Source organism: Heteronotia binoei, chromosome 5, assembly GCF_032191835.1.
Source record: "Heteronotia binoei isolate CCM8104 ecotype False Entrance Well chromosome 5, APGP_CSIRO_Hbin_v1, whole genome shotgun sequence".
Classification (NCBI taxonomy): Eukaryota; Metazoa; Chordata; class Lepidosauria; order Squamata; family Gekkonidae; genus Heteronotia; species Heteronotia binoei.
In genome coordinates, this window is record NC_083227.1 from 301,961 (window position 1) to 318,648 (window position 16,688).

A 16,688-nucleotide genomic window follows, 5' to 3' on the forward strand; every position below is an offset into this window, starting at 1 on the left:
TCAGAACGTAAGCTTTGGTGTGCGAAAAGGCCCCTTCGACAGACCCTGGAATGGGGTGCAGTGAGCAGACCTAGATCGAGCTGGTGGGCAGCGGTTGAGATGGGGGAGGGTCTGGAGGTGGGGGAGGGGTTGGTGAGTTTCCTGCGTTGTGCAGGGGGCTGGACTAGATGACCCTGGAGGTCCCTTCCAACTCTTCTATGATTCTAACAGGCTTCCTCCTTGGGAGGTGGTGGGCTCTCCTTCCTTGGAGGTTTTTCAACAGAGGCTAGATGGCCACCTGACAGCAATGAAGATCCTGTGAATTTAGGGGGAGGTCTTTGTGAGTTTCCTGCATTGTGCAGGGGGTAGGACTAGATGGCCCTAGAGGTCCCTTCCAACTCTTCTATGATTCCAACAGGCTTCCTCCTCGGGAGGTGGTGGGCTCTCCTTCCCTGGAGGTTTTTCAGCAGAGGCTAGATGGCCATCTGACAGCAATGCGGATTCTGTGAATTTAGGGGGAGGTCTTTGTGAGTTTCCTGCATTGTGCAGGGGGTTGGACTAGATGACCCTGGAGGTCCCTTCCAACTCTATGATTCCTGACCGTTAGAGCGGTTCCTCAGTGGAACAGGCTTCCTCCTCGGGAGGTGGTGGGCTCTCCTTCCCTGGAGGTTTTTCAGCAGAGGCTAGATGGCCATCTGACAGCAATGCGGATTCTGTGAATTTAGGGGGAGGTCTTTGTGAGTTTCCTGCATTGTGCAGGGGGTTGGACTAGATGACCCTGGAGGTCCCTTCCAACTCTAGGATTCTATGACAGAACAGCTTGGTCTGAATAGTGCAAGTTAGACGCTAACCAAGGAATGTAAACTCGCTAGTGGGTTAAGAGAGAGTGAAATGAATATGCTCTCCTTGCTTGGGGGTTCTTCCGCAGAGGCTGACAGCCACGGGGGTCCTGTGAATTGGGGGGGGGGGGGGCGGTGTTTGTGGGTTTCCTGCCTGGCGCAGGGGGTGGGACTAGATGACCTTGGAGGTCCCTTCCAGCTGCAGGATGAAGAGGAGCTCGGTGTGGGGGGTGCAGGGTGGGCGGGGGGGCAGCCGAAGGCCATAAACGTGGGGGAGCTGGGGGGGGGGGAGAAGGGCAGCCCATGGGGCGGGGGGGGCTCCCGTGCTCCCCGCCCCCTCAGCCCGGGGCAATGCAAGAAGCCCAGAAACCCCCCGCGGCTGCAGCCCCCCTCCCCTCCCCTCCCCCCCGGGCGCCTGCCCCTTTAAGAGCGAGGGGGCGGGGGCGCATGCGCGGAGGGAGCCCTTAAAGGGGAGGCGGCCGGAGGACCGGGAGGGCGGAGGCGGCGGCCGGAAGGGACGGGCAGGGAAGGGGCGAGGTAGGCCGTCCGTCCGTCCCTCCCGCGGGGCTCCTTCTCCTTCGGCCGCGGGGGCTCCTCTGAGCGCGTGCAGAGCGCCTCCGGGCCCGCGCATGTGCAGCAGGCCTCCCGCCCCCCTCTCTCTCTCTCTCTCTGCCGGGGGGGGGTGCCTGGGGGAGGGGGAGGGGGAGGGCCACGCCAGGGTCATCTAGTCCAGCCCCCTGCACCGTGCAGGAAAAGAATTTGCAGCAGGGCCGGAAGCTGGAGGGGAGCTCGTGCCTGGGACCCTTCTCCCCCCCCCCCGCCCCGGGGCCAGCAGCTGCAGAACCTGCAGAATGTCTCCCTCCCCCCCCCGCCCATTCACAGCCCCCCACACAAAGGTCTCCCCCGCCCCTGCGATGCCCAGCTGGGGTTGCCACCTCCAGGCTGGAGGGTTTTGGAGTGGCGGCTGGGGAGGGCAGGGGCCGGAGCAGGAGAGCCCCTCCCCCAATCTCTCCGCAGGCCTCCCCTGGAGGCTGGCATCCACCCAGGACCCCCCCAGCCTGGGGTTTCTCTTGCTGCCCTCTGAGCCAAATGCCTCTCTTGGGGAGGGGGGCAGCAGGCAACTCTCTGGGTTGGTCAGTCTTGCTGGCAGCAGAACCGAGAAGGGAGGTCCCTGCCTCAAGGAGCTTACAGTCTCAACCAGAAAGTGGCAGAGCTGCCATGTGCTGCTTTCTGAAACCTCCCCTGGAGCTGCAGCTCAGGGGTAGAATTGGGTTTCTTTGCCCAGCAGTTCTGTGCCCAGCACCTGGGGAGGTTGCAGGAGGCGGGAGACACCCCTCCCCCCCCCAATAATTCGTTACCACTTTTGAATAGTCATTTATGAATTGATGTCCTGTGATGCAGTGGCTAAAAAGGCAAATGCAGTTTTGTGCTGTATCAACAGAAGTATAGTGTCCAGATCACGTGATGTGATGGTATCGCTTTACTCTGCTCTGCTAAGGCCTCACCTGGAGTCTTGTGTTCACTTTTGGGCACCACATTTTAAGAAGAATATAGACAAGCTGGAAGGGGTCCAGAGGAGGGCGACGAAGATGGTGAGGGGCCTGGAGACCAAGTCCTATGAGGAAAGGTGGAAGGAGCTGGGGTCAATCAGCACTTTTTCTCTAGGTCAGTTTAGCCAGGGATTTCGGAGAGGCGTCCCCCCCCCCCTTTGCCATGATCTGGGCTTGGAGCAGGGCCCTGGGGGTGTGGTGGGGGCGAGGTCTTTGTGAGATTCCTGCCTTGTGCAGGGGGTGGGACTAGATGACGCTGGAGGTCCCTTCCACCTCCATGGTTCTGCGAATTAACCTGAGAGAGTGCTGAGTGTTCTCCGCTGTTCTTGTTTGCCCTCCAGAGAGACAGACCCCCCTGTGCGACTCCTGCCCCAGAGGAGACCTGCCCCAGGTCTGCCCCATGCTGATCTCCTTCAAACAGCCACGCAGGCGGCCTCTGCTGGATTGCCGCGTTGGGCCCCCAACCCAAGACCCCTGCTTGCTTCGTGTCCGGATTTCCACCCCAGCGTGGCTGAACCGTCTCCCCGTCTTTTGTTTGGCAGGAAGCGGGGCTCTCCCGTGGCACCATGGAGGCCTCCATCGTCCACGTGGACTTCCCGGAGATCACCAGCGCCCTCCTGGAGAACCTGAACCAGCAGCGGCTGGAGGGGAAGCTGTGCGACATCTCCATCCACGTGCAGGGCCGCATCTTCCGGGCGCACCGGGCGGTGCTGGCGGCCTCCTCCCCCTACTTCCACGACCAGGTGCTGCTGAAGAACATGATGTCCATCGTGCTGCCCAGCGTCATGGACCCCGTGGCCTTCGAGATGGTGCTGGGCTCGGCCTACACGGGCAAGCTCAGCATGGCCTCGGACGAGATCGTCAACTACCTGACGGTGGGCAGCGTCCTGCAGATGTGGCACATCGTGGACAAGTGCACGGAGCTGCTCAAGGAGCGTCGCGGGGCCCTCCTGGGGCCGTCCTCCACCTCCTCCTGCTCCCGGCCTCACTCCAGCCGCACCAGCGACAACCAGTCCCCCAGCAGCAGCAACTACTTCAGCCCCCGGGACTCCGGAGACGGCCCGGAGCCCCCCAAGTACCTCCCGCGGGGGGGAGCCGCCTCGGCCGGGGAGCGGGACGATGAGGAGGTCATCTTCCAGGCGGAGAAAGGCCCCTCGCGCTGTGCAGACCCCTTCGCCGGGGGCAGCAAGTTCATCCTGGAGACGGACGACGACGTCAGCGACAGCGGGGAGACGACGGGCAGCTGCGAGGGGCGCCGGCCGGCCTACGTGCGGCCCAGCATCATGCCCCAGAAGCAGTGGGTCTTTGTCAAGAAGGAGCGCTCGCAGGAGGACCTGGTGCTGACGTGTGAGGAAGACGAGGACCCCGTGGAAGCGGCCGGCCCGGCCCCCGAGGCGGCCGCCCTCAGCATCACCGACGTGCGGACCCTGACGAAGCCCGGCGGGGGCGGCCCTCGCAAGCTGGAGGAGCAGGTGAACTTCTGCGAGTCTTCGGAGGACTTCCCCTCGCCCTACGAGGGCCTGGAGGACGCCTCGCCGCTCCCCGGCTCCTTCCCGCAGCGCTCGCTGATGCCCATGGACATGCAGGGGAACCAGATCCTGGTCTTCCCCCCGCAGGCCCCCGTGGAGCACGGGGCGGTGCCGCTGGCCGCCAGCTCCGGGGACGGCAGCAAGATCTTCATGTGCCACTGCGGGAAGGCCTTCTCCCACAAGAGCATGCGCGACCGGCACGTCAACATGCACCTCAACCTGCGCCCCTTCGACTGCCCCGTCTGCAACAAGAAGTTCAAGATGAAGCACCACCTGACGGAACACATGAAGACCCACACGGGCCTCAAGCCCTACGAGTGCGATGTCTGCGCCAAGAAGTTCATGTGGCGAGACAGCTTCATGCGCCACAAGGGCCACTGCGAGCGGCGCCACCGCCTGGGGGCGGGGGGGAGCGCAGGAGTGCCAGCCGCCTCCGGGACCGTCAAGAAGGAGGCCTCCCCCTCCCCCACCAGCGGGGACGCCGAGTGGGCCCCCGGACGCTCCCCCCGCGGAGAACTGGCCTTTGCTGGGAGCAGCAAGATGTGAGGGGGCCGGGGGGGGGCGGTCAGGCCGGAGTCCTCTCTGCTTTGCTGGCAGTTCCCCCAGCAGCCCCTTCACCCAGAAGAGTGGGGCAGAGCTCCTGCGTGGGGGGCAGTGCAGACTGAAGGGGGGGTGGAGCGGATTTTCCCCACTGAGTTTGCTGCCCTGCTGGTCATGGTGATCTGGACTCCCACTGGAGGCCCCAGGCCAGTGGCTGGCATTCCCCCTCCTGGGGGGCGGGGCTGGAGCCCCCAGGGACTGGATTTGCCCCCTCGGCCCCCCCAGCCAAGCCTCCTGCTGCTGCTGGTTGGTGTCTGTGTCTGTCTGCCTGGGAAGGGGCTGCCTCCCCCCTTGGGACGGAAGCCAGCACTACAGGCCTCTCGCCCCCCCGGGCTGTCTGGGGGGGTCCCCTCAAGTAGCAGCCCCCCCCCCCCGTGTATGTGTCTGTGTGTCTCTGTGGCTTTGGACCGGCACCCGTCGAGAGGGCAGAAGGGAAAGGGGGGGGGGGCTGTGGCAGAGCGCCTGCTTGGGATGCAGAAGGTCTCCAGTTCTCCTTGACTGCCCTGCAGGGGGGAGAGGGGGGCAGGCAGAGGTGGCCTTTCTCCCCCAGAGGGACCCAAGCGGATGGAATCGGTGGAAGGGAGCGTTCGCCTTTGGCTCCTTCCTTGCGGGGGGGGGGGGGAGTTTTGTTTCTGTCTTCAGCTTCTGCTGCTGCCCTGCTCTGGCCGGTCTCTGGGGGGCGGGGGGCTGAGGTCCCAGCGTCTGGGAAGGACAAAGGTCCACCTTGCAGACAGAACCAGCCGTCTTGACTACTGCCTTTTGTGGACCCCCCTCCCTGCCCCGCAGCCTCACCCTTCTGCTGTTTCTGCCTCTGTCACACCATCAAGTTTAGTTTTTTGTAACCGAATCTGGTTTGGGCCTTTTTCTTTTTTTAAAGAAGTGATTATCTATAAATATTTATTGCTCTGTTTGACCCCCTTGCTGCCATTGGCTTCTGTCATCCTGTGGATTTTCCAGCTAAGGAGGGGTCGGGGGGGGGGCCACCTCGGTTCTGAAAGTTCTCGTGTGTTTGTGGGGCAAAGAGATTGTGGGGGGTCCCAGGAGTGTGGATTGGAGCCCCATGGGGGCTTTGGGCTTACGGGCTGCCAGGCCCATGCCAGATGTGGTCACCAGGGGGGGTACCTCGGGGGGGGACATGTCAGCCAAAGGCATTTTCCCACTGCAGTCCCCCCCCCCCCCCGCCATGTTCTGTCTCACCACAGAAGGGGTTTCAGCATGAATGCAAGCAAAAAAATCAATACTGCTACAAACAGCACTGCTGGAAAACAATACAATTGCTTCAATCCTATTAGAATTTAAACCAGTGTAGACAACGTATACAGGGTATCATACCTTCCCTCCAAAAAAAGTATGATTACAATACACTAGAAATCATTTGCGTCCAGCGTTTCCAGTAGAGGGATGGGTAATCTTCAACCATTCCTTCCTTCAGCACATGAAGGTCATAACACAGACGGCTTGAGATTCTTTCCAGTGGAAGGGCCAGGAAACCCTCACAGCCTCCCTGAGATGCCCCCTCTAGATTTCAAGACGCTTCAAGACTGGTCGTCTTCCGCTATCAGGCTGTCAAACTGGAACCTGAATTTCAGCGGCTTTTGACCCAGGCTTCCTTCCTTCTCCAGGGATTCCACTGTGAGCCATGAAGCTTGAGTCTGTGTCAGCTGCCCTCAGCCTGCTTCTGCGGGGAGGGCCCGATAGAAAGCAAATCCAGTCAATCAATCAATCAATCAAATTGACCTCAGGTTCAGCTCTGACAGCTTTTCTGGTTCCCTGAAGGAAGGCCTTGTGGAAGGCTCCTCATCCCTTCACTGGCAACGCTGCAAGCAACTGATTTGCGATGTCTTGTCATTCAGCATCTCCTGGAGGGGCCAGATGGGGGTGTTTGCTGCAGCTGTGCCATCCAGGCGGGCAGAGTTCATTGCCTCTTAATGTAGCTGCCTCTCCTGAAGTCCGCTGGGGTGGCTCCTGAGCCCCGGAGAACAGGTGACCATTTCCACTGCCCCACAAGCCAGACCCACGGCCGAGAGCAGCTCAGACCCCTCTGGAGGGCGAGAACCGGCAGCCCTTGCAGGAGGCCTGGCCAGGAGACCCCAGAGAGGGGACCCCCAATGCTTCTGCCTCTTGGAGCGACACCCCCTTCCTCTGGCCCACCCCTCTCCCCTCCTCCAGAAGCTGCTGGGCCAGGTGAGTCCGGGCCTTTCTCTCTCCCGGGAGCACTTCGGCCTGCCGTCTCTCGTTGCCTCCGTGGTCTGGGGGTGAGTTACACCGACTGCAAGTGACCGTAAGTGGGGGGGGGGGGGCGTTCTGGACAGAGCCCAGTGTCAAGCATTAGATCTCAAAGTAAACCAATCCTTGAATTATGAAACAAAGTTTGGTTTATTGATAATCCATGTGGCTCAGAGGAGCTAGGTATTGGAACTGATACAGAGTAACAGTAAAATGCATACTTAAAGATGGCACATCAAAGGTTCCATAAACAATCCTACATTCTCTAAACAAATCTCTATTCACGTGTGAACTTTCTCACTGTAACTTCCTCATCTCCCTGCAGTCAGCGCTTCCTGTGTTCCAGCCTGGCTGGCATGGGAATTAGTCCCAGGAGGTCTTATCTTCAAAGAGTGCATTCCTGCATTTGTTAGTAAAGGCGAAAGGAGTGGGGGGGGGGGTTCTACTTTGATGTGCCCAAGCTAAATTTATGGTTAGTAACATTTCTATATACTGGTAACTATAATCAATAAATAACAGACTATGCTTGACACCCGGGGCCAGCCTCTCAAGAGCTGCTGCCTTGTGGCTACTGCCTCGGCCTCGACCCTCTCAAGCTCAGCGGCTCCTTTCCAACTGCCCAGGACCACTGGGCTTGCACTCCCAAAAGGATGAGGTGGGCCCTCGAGGTCCAGCTTCTTGGGTGTGGGGCCCTGCGACTCCCATGGCCATCTTGAAGCCAGGGGCCCAGCTGGGGAGCCCTGCGGAGTCCTTCGTACACAGGCCCACTCTTTGGCTGGCTTTGTGGTGACTCCTGGAATTCCTCTCAAGGCTGGTCAGAAGAAGAGGAGGCTGGATTTAGCCTTCTCTGGGAGTCTTTCAGAATAGAGAAGGTAGAAGAAGAAGTCCTTTTGTAGTGGTGAAGTGTGTGGACTCTTACCCGGGAGAACCGGGTTTGATTCCCCACTCCTCCACTTGCACCTGCTGGAATGGCCTTGGGTCAGCCATAGCTCTCATAGAGGTTGTCCATGAAAGGGCAGCTGCTGTAAGAGCTCTCTCAGCCCCCCCCCAACCTCACAGGGTGTTTGTTGTGGGGGAGGAAGGTAAAGGAGATTGTGAGCCGCTCTGAGTCTCTGATTCAGAGAGAAGGGCGGGGTATAAATCTGCAATTCTTCTCTTCTTTTCTCCCTTTCTCACAATACAAGAACTCGTGGGCATTCGATGAAATTGCTGAGCAGTCGGGTTAGAACAGATAAAAGGAAGTACTTCTTTACCCCAAGGGTGATTAACATGTGGAACTCACTGCCACAGGAGGTGGTGGTGGCTACAAGCATAGCCAGCTTCAAGAGGGGATTGGATAAGCATGTGGAGCAGAGGTCCATCAGTGGCTGTTAGCCACGGCGTATTGTTGGGAGTCTCTGCCTGGGCAGTGATGCTCTGTACTCTTGGTGTTTGCGGGGGCGGGGGGCACAGTGGGAGGGCTTCTGGTATCCTGGCCTCACTGATGGACCTCCTGATGGCACCTGCTTTTCTTGGCCACTGTGTGACACAGAGTGTTGGACTGGAGGGGCCACTGGCCTGATCCAACATGGCTTCTCTTATGTTCTTAGAGGGGCTTCCCTTCTCCTCCCCACAAGGGACACATGGTGGTGGGGGGGGCTGAGAGAGCTCTGAGAGAACCAGGGCTGATGCTGCCGATCTTCTGGGATGGAGGGATGATGGTTTGCCCTTGCCTGCCTCTGCTTCGTGACCCGGGGCTTCCGGTGGTTGGGGGTGGGGGTGGGCCGCCCACGTGGACTGCACCCTCTGTGCCCCTCCCCAGAGCCACCAGGGCAGCTGCGGGTTCAAGGAAGCATTCTCCCAAGCCCAGGCAGCCCCATCCTGTCAGGTCCCAGACGCAAAGCAGGGCGGCCTTGGCTGGTACTTGGAAGGGGCCTGAAGCCACCTCTGACTCACCACCAGGTGGGGTGAACTGTGGCTCCTCCCCACACATTCTGTGGCTCTGGGAGCCCCATTGGCCGGCTTGGAGAAAGCTTCTGTTTCTTGAAATCGCTCCTCCTAGTCAAGCCAACTGGTGGCTTGGAAAGTGCATTTAAAGTTGCTTTCTTTCCATATCGCCCTCCTCCATCTATTTCCTTTCCTCCCTCAAATGCTGGATGTTCATGTTGTGGAGCTCTCCAACATCTGGCTCTTGTATTGTGGAAGTTTGGCCAGTCCTGAGCCAGAACTTCTGCCTGCCAGACAATCTTGGGATCTCCAGGCTCTGCTGCAGCCACGGCCACACCGGGGGTGTCATTATAACAAACACAAGACGGCAGCGGCTTTGGGTGCCCAGTGGAGGGAAAGGGAAGGGAGTCACTGAGTGCCAAAGCAGAGTCCAGGTCTGGGGGATGCAGGAGGCCTTTGCCCACTGGGGGAGGGCGGGGAGGAGAGGGGGCTCGGTGCCACCCCCTCCCCCACACATCTCGGGAGGGGGGGGAGGGATTTCCGCCTGCTCCCCCTCATGCCTGGGGCTGGTCTGAGGCCGGGGGTCCCGCATGGGGGCTTCTCAGCGGCTCGCCCACCGGCACACAACCCCCCTGCGAGGCAGGCCGCCGCTCTCGTCCAGCCGGCAGAGAGACGCCCCCTGACTCTGGCCGGCTTCGGGTCCTCTATCTGCGGGGGAGGCGGGCGCAGGACTCGGCCCCGCCACGGGGAGGCGCTCTGTGCATGCTCAGAGGCGGGCCCGCCCCAAGCCCCGCCCGGCTCCTGCCTTCCTCCGAAAGCGAAAGCGGCGGCGAGGGAGCTTCTGGGCGCAGCGGAGCGGCGGCGGCGGCGGCCTCGAGGGCGATGAAGGGCGCCACCACCACGCGGGCCCCCCCTTCCCTCCGCCTGCTGTTGTTGCTGCTGCTCGCGGGTGAGCGCTGCCGGGGCTGGGGGGCGGCTTGGCCGGACGGGCGGCTGCCTCCATGCGAGGGGGGGGGCGGAGGGGGGCCCTCTGCTGGCACTTTCACTTTCTCTTCCTCCCACTGAGCCGCCTCCCCTCCCTCCCTCCCTCCCTCCCGGCCGTCTAGGTGCAGCGGCGGCGGCGGCGAGTGCGAATTCCGCGGCGGGCCCCCCCGGCGGCGCCTTGCGGGTGGGCTGCTGGTTCGTGGAGGAGACGGGGGGCGGCGGGTCGGTGATGCCCAGCCAGCTGAAGCAGCGCCCCGCCCTGCTGCTCCTGCCCCCGCCCGGGAGACGGCTGCTGCCCCGGGAGGAGGAGGAGGCCGAGCTGCCCCCCGACGTCGAGCCCGCCTTGGCCTTCCAGCTCCTCGGTAGGTCCCGGGGGGGCGGGCGGGCGGGGGGGCCTCCCAGCAGGGCGCAGAGGGTGGGGGGCACCTTGAAGGCCGGAAGAGTTCTCCCCTGGGCCGGAGCTTCCCTCTGCACACACACACCGCACACAAACACACACTCCTGCAGCGGATGTCTGAAGCAGCCAGGTTGCCCAGGAAAGCTCACACGGGGGGATGAAACTTGCTTGCTCCCTCCCCCCGGCTCAAACTTTGCTGGAGATGCCGAGAGAACACAGGCGGAGTCCAGCAGCGCCTTGAAGACCCGCAAAGTTTCGTTCTGGGGGCCGCCCCCTTCGTCAGGTACGTCTGGACGGGCAGCCTCCTCAAAAGGGGGCGGGGTCCAGGGGCTCCTTCCAGACTCACGACTGGGGACAGCCCAGCCACAAGCACAGAGAGCACCTCGGCAGGGCCGACTCAGGCAAGGGCTGGGAGGGGAGAGCTCCTGGGAATACCAGCAGCTGGGAGGCGGGGCAGGCCTTATTCAGCCCCTCCCTGAATATCATCCAGGCCCCCAGCAAGGGTCGCTCACCAGAGGTCCCTGTGACATCCAGGTGCACACACCCGCATACACACAGCACGAAAGTACCCTCCCCCAAGACCCAGGGCGTAGTTGGCAGGGGAGGGGCTCTGGTGAGTCGACAGGCCAGGATCCAGGGAAGACCCAGGGTCAGTCGAACCCCCCCCCCCGCCCCTTGGCCAGGGGAGGCTGGGGTCAGTCACCCCCTCCCAGGGCAGCCATGGTGAGAATAAAAGCGAGGAACACGATGGAAGCCGCCTTGGGACCCCCTGGAGATACAGGTAGGGCAGAGATGAACACAGTAGAAGTTGAGCACTTTCCTGCCCTGACCCTCACAGAGACCTTCTCCTGGGTGGAAACTGGGGCCAACTGAGGCTTGGGGCAGGGGGAGAGGGTGCTCAAGGCATAACCTGGCTCAGTATGGGGTTCCCAGGTAACCCTGCACCTTCTCCGTGGCCTTCAGGAAATTAGATCCTAGCAAAACAAAAAACTCCTGATTTAACACAGAGTTTAGATCCTAGAGAAGAAGAGCGCTGCGTAAAAGGGTCTTCCACATACATGTCCTTGGAAGGGCTGAGGGGCAGGGTGTGGGGGTGTGTTTGTGTGAGCTCGAATAGGCAGGCAGGCTCCACACATGGAGGGATTTGACATTTGCTTTTCTCACTGCGGCTCAGGGCAGGTTAGAGACGGGGAAATCAACACTATCCATCGGGTGACGCCTCGAGTGAGGATGGAATAAGACTGAGGTGACAGCAATATGAAACAAGCAAAAAACATTAGACATGATATATGCTGGATCAGGCCAGGGAGGGTCCATCTAGTCCAGCATCCTGTCTCACCCAGGGGCCAGCCTGTTCCTCTGGAGGGCAAGCAATAGGGCAGAGAGGCCGAGGCCTTCCCCTGAGAAGAACACCAGAAGAGCCCTGCTGGATCAGACCAGGAGAGTCCCATCTAGTCCAGTCTCCTGTCTCACACAGAGGCCAGCCAGTTACTCTGGAGGGCCAACAACAGGGCAGAGAGGCTCAGGCCTTCCCCTGAGAAGAACATCAGTAGAGCCTGCTGGATCAGGCCAGGGAGGGTCCATCCAGTCCAGCCTCCTGTCTCACACAGTGGGCCAGCCAGTTCCCTCTGGAGGGACAACAACAGGGCAGAGAGGCCAAGGCCTTTCCCTGAGAAGAACATCAGAAGAGCCCTGCTGGGTCAGACCAGGGAGGGTCCATCTAGGTCCAGCCTCCTGTCTCACACAGAGGCCAGCCAGTTCCTCTGGAGGGCCAACAACAGGGCAGAGAGGCTGAGGCCTTCCCCTGAGGAGAACCTCAGAAGAGCCCTGCTGGACCAGACCAGGGAGGGTCCCTCTAGTCCAGCCTCCTGTCTCACACAGTGGCCCACCCAGTTCCTCTGGAGGGCCAGCAATAGGGCAGAGAGGCTCAGGCCTTCCCCTGAGAAGAACATCAGTAGAGCCTGCTGGATCAGGCCAGGAGGGTCCATCCAGTCCAGCCTCCTGTCTCACACAGTGGCCAGCCAGTTCCTCTGGAGAGACAACAACAGGGCAGAGAGGCCAAGGCCTTTCCCTGAGAAGAAACATCAGAAGAGCCCTGCTGGTCAGACTAGGGAGGGTCCATCTAGTCCAGCCTCCTGTCTCACACAGTGGCCAGCCAGTCCTCTGGAGGGACAAACAACAGGGCAGAGAGGCCAAGGCCTTTCCCTGAGAAGAACATCAGAAGAGCCCTGCTGGGTCAGACCAGGGAGGGTCCATCTAGTCCAGCCTCCTGTCTCACACAGAGGCAGCCAGTTCCTCTTGAGGGCCAACAACAGGGCAGAGAGGCTGAGGCCTTCCCCTAGGAGAACCTCAGAAGAGCCCTGCTGGACCAGACCAGGGAGGGTCCCTCTAGTCCAGCCTCCTGTCTCACACAGTGGCCACCCAGTTCCTCTGGAGGGCCAGCAATAGGGCAGAGAGGCTCAGGCCTTCCCCTGAGAAGAACATCAGTAGAGCCTGCTGGATCAGGCCAGGGAGGGTCCATCCAGTCCAGCCTCCTGTCTCACACAGTGGCCAGCCAGTTCCTCTGGAGGGACAACAACAGGGCAGAGAGGCCAAGGCCTTTCCCTGAGAAGAACATCAGAAGAGCCCTGCTGGGTCAGACCAGGGAGGGTCCATCTAGTCCAGCCTCCTGTCTCACACAGTGGCCAGCCAGTTCCTCTGGAGGTCCAACAACAGGGCAGAGAGGCTCAGGCCTTCTCCTGAGAAGAACATCAAAAGAGCCCTGCTGGGTCAGACCAGGGAGGGTCCATCTAGTCCAGTCTCCTGTCTCACACAGGGGCCAGCCAGTTCCTCTGGAGGGCCAACAACAGGGCAGAGAGGCCGAGGCCTCCCCCTGAGAAGAACATCAGAAGAGCCCTGCTGGGTCAGACCAGGGAGGGTCCATCTAGTCCGGCCTCCTGTCTCACACAGGGGCCAGCCAGTTCCTCTGGAGGGCCAACAACAGGGCAGAGAGGCCGAGGCCTCCCCCTGAGAAGAACATCAGAAGAGCCCTGCTGGGTCAGACCAGGGAGGGTCCCTCTAGTCCAGCCTCCTGTCTCACACAGTGGCCAGCCAGTTCCTCTGGAGGTCCAACAACAGGGCAGAGAGGTTGAGGCCTTCGCCTGAGAAGAACACCAGAAGAGCCCTGCTGGGTCAGACTAGGGAGGGTCCATCTAGTCCAGCCTCTAGTCTCACACAGTGGCCAGCCAGTTCCTCTGGAGGGCCAACAACAGGGCAGAGAGGCCGTGGCCTTCCCCTGAGAAGATCATCAGAAGAGCCCTGCTGGGTCAGACCAGTGAGGGTCCATCTAGTCCAGCCTCTTGTCTCACACAGTGGCCAGCCAGTTCCTCTGGAGGGCCAACAACAGGGCAGAGAGGCTGAGGCCCTCCCCTGAGAAGAACACAGGAGAGCCCTGCTGGGTCAGACCAGGGAGGGTCCATCTAGTCCAGCCTCCTTTCTCACATAGTGGCCAGCCGGTTTATCACGAGGGCAACAACAGGGCATGGAGGCCGAGGCCTTCCTCTGAGAAGAACATCAGAAGAGCCCTGCTGGATCAGACCAGGGAGGGTCCATCTAGTCCAGCCTCTTGTCTCACACAGTGGCTAACCAGTTCCTCTGGAGGGCCAACAACAGGGCAGAGAGGCCAAGGCCTTCATAAGAACCTCAGAAGAGCCCTGCTGGGTCAGACTAGGGAGGGTCCATCTAGTCCAGCCTCCTGTCTCACACAGGGGCCAGCCAGTTCCTCTGGAGGGCCAACAACAGGGCAGAGAGGCCGTGGCCTTCCCCTGAGAAGATCATCAGAAGAGCCCTGCTGGGTCAGACCAGTGAGGGTCCATCTAGTCCAGCCTCTTGTCTCACACAGTGGCCAGCCAATTCCTCTGGAGGGACAACAACAGGGCAGAGAGGCCAAGGCCTTTCCCTGAGAAGAACATCAGAAGAGCCCTGCTGGGTCAGACCAGGGAGGGTCCATCTAGTCCAGCCTCCTGTCTCACACAGTGGCCAGCCAGTTCCTCTGGAGGTCCAACAACAGGGCAGAGAGGCTCAGGCCTTCTCCTGAGAAGAACATCAAAAGAGCCCTGCTGGGTCAGACCAGGGAGGGTCCATCTAGTCCAGTCTCCTGTCTCACACAGGGGCCAGCCAGTTCCTCTGGAGGGCCAACAACAGGGCAGAGAGGCCGAGGCCTCCCCCTGAGAAGAACATCAGAAGAGCCCTGCTGGGTCAGACCAGGGAGGGTCCATCTAGTCCGGCCTCCTGTCTCACACAGGGGCCAGCCAGTTCCTCTGGAGGGCCAACAACAGGGCAGAGAGGCCGAGGCCTCCCCCTGAGAAGAACATCAGAAGAGCCCTGCTGGGTCAGACCAGGGAGGGTCCCTCTAGTCCAGCCTCCTGTCTCACACAGTGGCCAGCCAGTTCCTCTGGAGGTCCAACAACAGGGCAGAGAGGTTGAGGCCTTCGCCTGAGAAGAACACCAGAAGAGCCCTGCTGGGTCAGACTAGGGAGGGTCCATCTAGTCCAGCCTCTAGTCTCACACAGTGGCCAGCCAGTTCCTCTGGAGGGCCAACAACAGGGCAGAGAGGCCGTGGCCTTCCCCTGAGAAGAACACAGGAGAGCCCTGCTGGGTCAGACCAGGGAGGGTCCATCAAGTTCAGCCTCCTTTCTCACATAGTGGCCAGCCGGTTTATCACGAGGGCAACAACAGGGCATGGAGGCCGAGGCCTTCCTCTGAGAAGAACATCAGAAGAGCCCTGCTGGATCAGACCAGGGAGGGTCCATCTAGTCCAGCCTCTTGTCTCACACAGTGGCTAACCAGTTCCTCTGGAGGGCCAACAACAGGGCAGAGAGGCCAAGGCCTTCATAAGAACCTCAGAAGAGCCCTGCTGGGTCAGACTAGGGAGGGTCCATCTAGTCCAGCCTCCTGTCTCACACAGGGGCCAGCCAGTTCCTCTGGAGGGCCAACAACAGGGCAGAGAGGTTGAGGCCTTCCCCTGAGAAGAACACAGGAGAGCCCTGCTGGGTCAGACCAGGGAGGGTCCATCTAGTCCAGCCTCCTTTCTCACATAGTGGCCAGCCGGTTTATCACGAAGGCAACAACAGGGCATGGAGGCCGAGGCCTTCCTCTGAGAAGAACATCAGAAGAGCCCTGCTGGGTCAGACCAGAGAGGGTCCATCTAGTCCAGCATCCTGTCTCACACAGGGGCCAACCAGTTCCTCTGGAGGGCCAACAACAGGGCAGAGAGGCCGTGGCCTTCCCCTGAGAAGATCATCAGAAGAGCCCTGCTGGGTCAGACCAGTGTGGGTCCATCTAGTCCAGCCTCCTGTCTCACACAGTGGCCAGCCAGTTCCTCTGGAGGGACAGCAACAGGTCAGAGAGGCTGAGGCCTTCCCCTGATAAGAACCTAAGAACAGCCCTGCTGGATCAGACCAGTGAGGGTCCATCTAGTCCAGCCTCCCGTCTCCCACAGTAGCCAGCCAGTTCCTCTGGAGGGCCAACAACAGGGCAGAGAGGCCGAGGCCTTCCCCTGAGAAGAACATCAGAAGAGCCCTGCTGGATCAGACCAGGGAGGGTCCATCTAGTCCAGCCTCCTGTCTCACACAGTGGCCAGCCAGTTCCTCTGGAGGTCCAACAACAGGGCAGAGAGGCTCAGGCCTTCCCCTGAGAAGAACACAGGAGAGCCCTGCTGGGTCAGACCAGGGAGGGTCCATCTAGTCCAGCCTCCTGCCTCACACAGGGGCCAGCCTGTTCCTCTAGAGGGCCAACAACAGGGCAGAGGCCGAGGCCTTCCCCTGAGAAGAACATCAGAAGAGCCCTGCTGGATCAGGCCAGGGAGGGTCCATCCAGTCCAGCCTCCTGCCTCACACAGGGGCCAGCCAGTTCCTCTGGAGGGCCAACAACAGGGCAGAGAGGCCGAGGCCTTCATAAGAACCTCAGAAGAGCCCTGCTGGGTCAGACCAGGGAGGGTCCATCTAGTCCAGCCTCCTGCCTCACACAGTGGCCAGCCAGTTCCTCTGGAGGGCCAACAACAGGGCAGAGAGGCTCAGGCCTTCCCCTGAGAAGAACACAGGAGAGCCCTGCTGGGTCAGACCAGGGAGGGTCCATCTAGTCCAGCCTCCTGCCTCACACAGGGGCCAGCCTGTTCCTCTAGAGGGCCAACAACAGGGCAGAGGCCGAGGCCTTCCCCTGAGAAGAACATCAGAAGAGCCCTGCTGGATCAGGCCAGGGAGGGTCCATCCAGTCCAGCCTCCTGCCTCACACAGGGGCCAGCCAGTTCCTCTGGAGGGCCAACAACAGGGCAGAGAGGCCGAGGCCTTCATAAGAACCTCAGAAGAGCCCTGCTGGGTCAGACCAGGGAGGGTCCATCTAGTCCAGCCTCCTGCCTCACACAGTGGCCAGCCAGTTCCTCTGGAGGGCCAACAACAGGGCAGAGAGGCCGAGGCCCTCCCCTTAGAAGAACATCAGAAGAGCCCTGCTGGGTCAGACCAGGGAGGGTCCATCTAGTCCAGCCTCCTGTCTCACACAGTGGCCAGCCAGTTCCTCTGGAGGGCCAACAACAGGGCAGAGAGGCCAAGGCCTTCCCCTGAGAAGAACATCAGAAGAGCCCTGCTGGGTCAGACCAGGGAGCGTCCATATAGTCCACCCTCCT

General features: G+C 60.8%; 2 protein-coding genes across 2 annotated transcripts in view; both read left to right on the forward strand.

Moving 5' to 3' along the window:
- The first annotated feature begins 2,911 nt into the window (after positions 1-2,911).
- ZBTB22 (zinc finger and BTB domain containing 22) lies at positions 2,912-4,443 on the forward strand. Its single transcript, XM_060238930.1, is given in 3 exon segments — positions 2,912-3,810; positions 3,812-3,908; positions 3,911-4,443. Coding segments are annotated over 3 exon segments (1,506 nt in total). The 5' UTR covers positions 2,912-2,934.
- Positions 4,444-9,411: 4,968 nt separating this feature from the next.
- TAPBP (TAP binding protein) overlaps positions 9,412-16,688 on the forward strand; it is a gene marked incomplete at its 3' end in the record, with an annotated part of 32,299 nt that continues 25,022 nt past the window's right edge. The window contains exons 1-2 of the mRNA XM_060237649.1: positions 9,412-9,598; positions 9,756-9,995. Coding sequence (XP_060093632.1) covers positions 9,412-9,598; positions 9,756-9,995 — 427 coding nt within the window. The remainder of the gene's footprint in view (positions 9,599-9,755; positions 9,996-16,688) is intronic.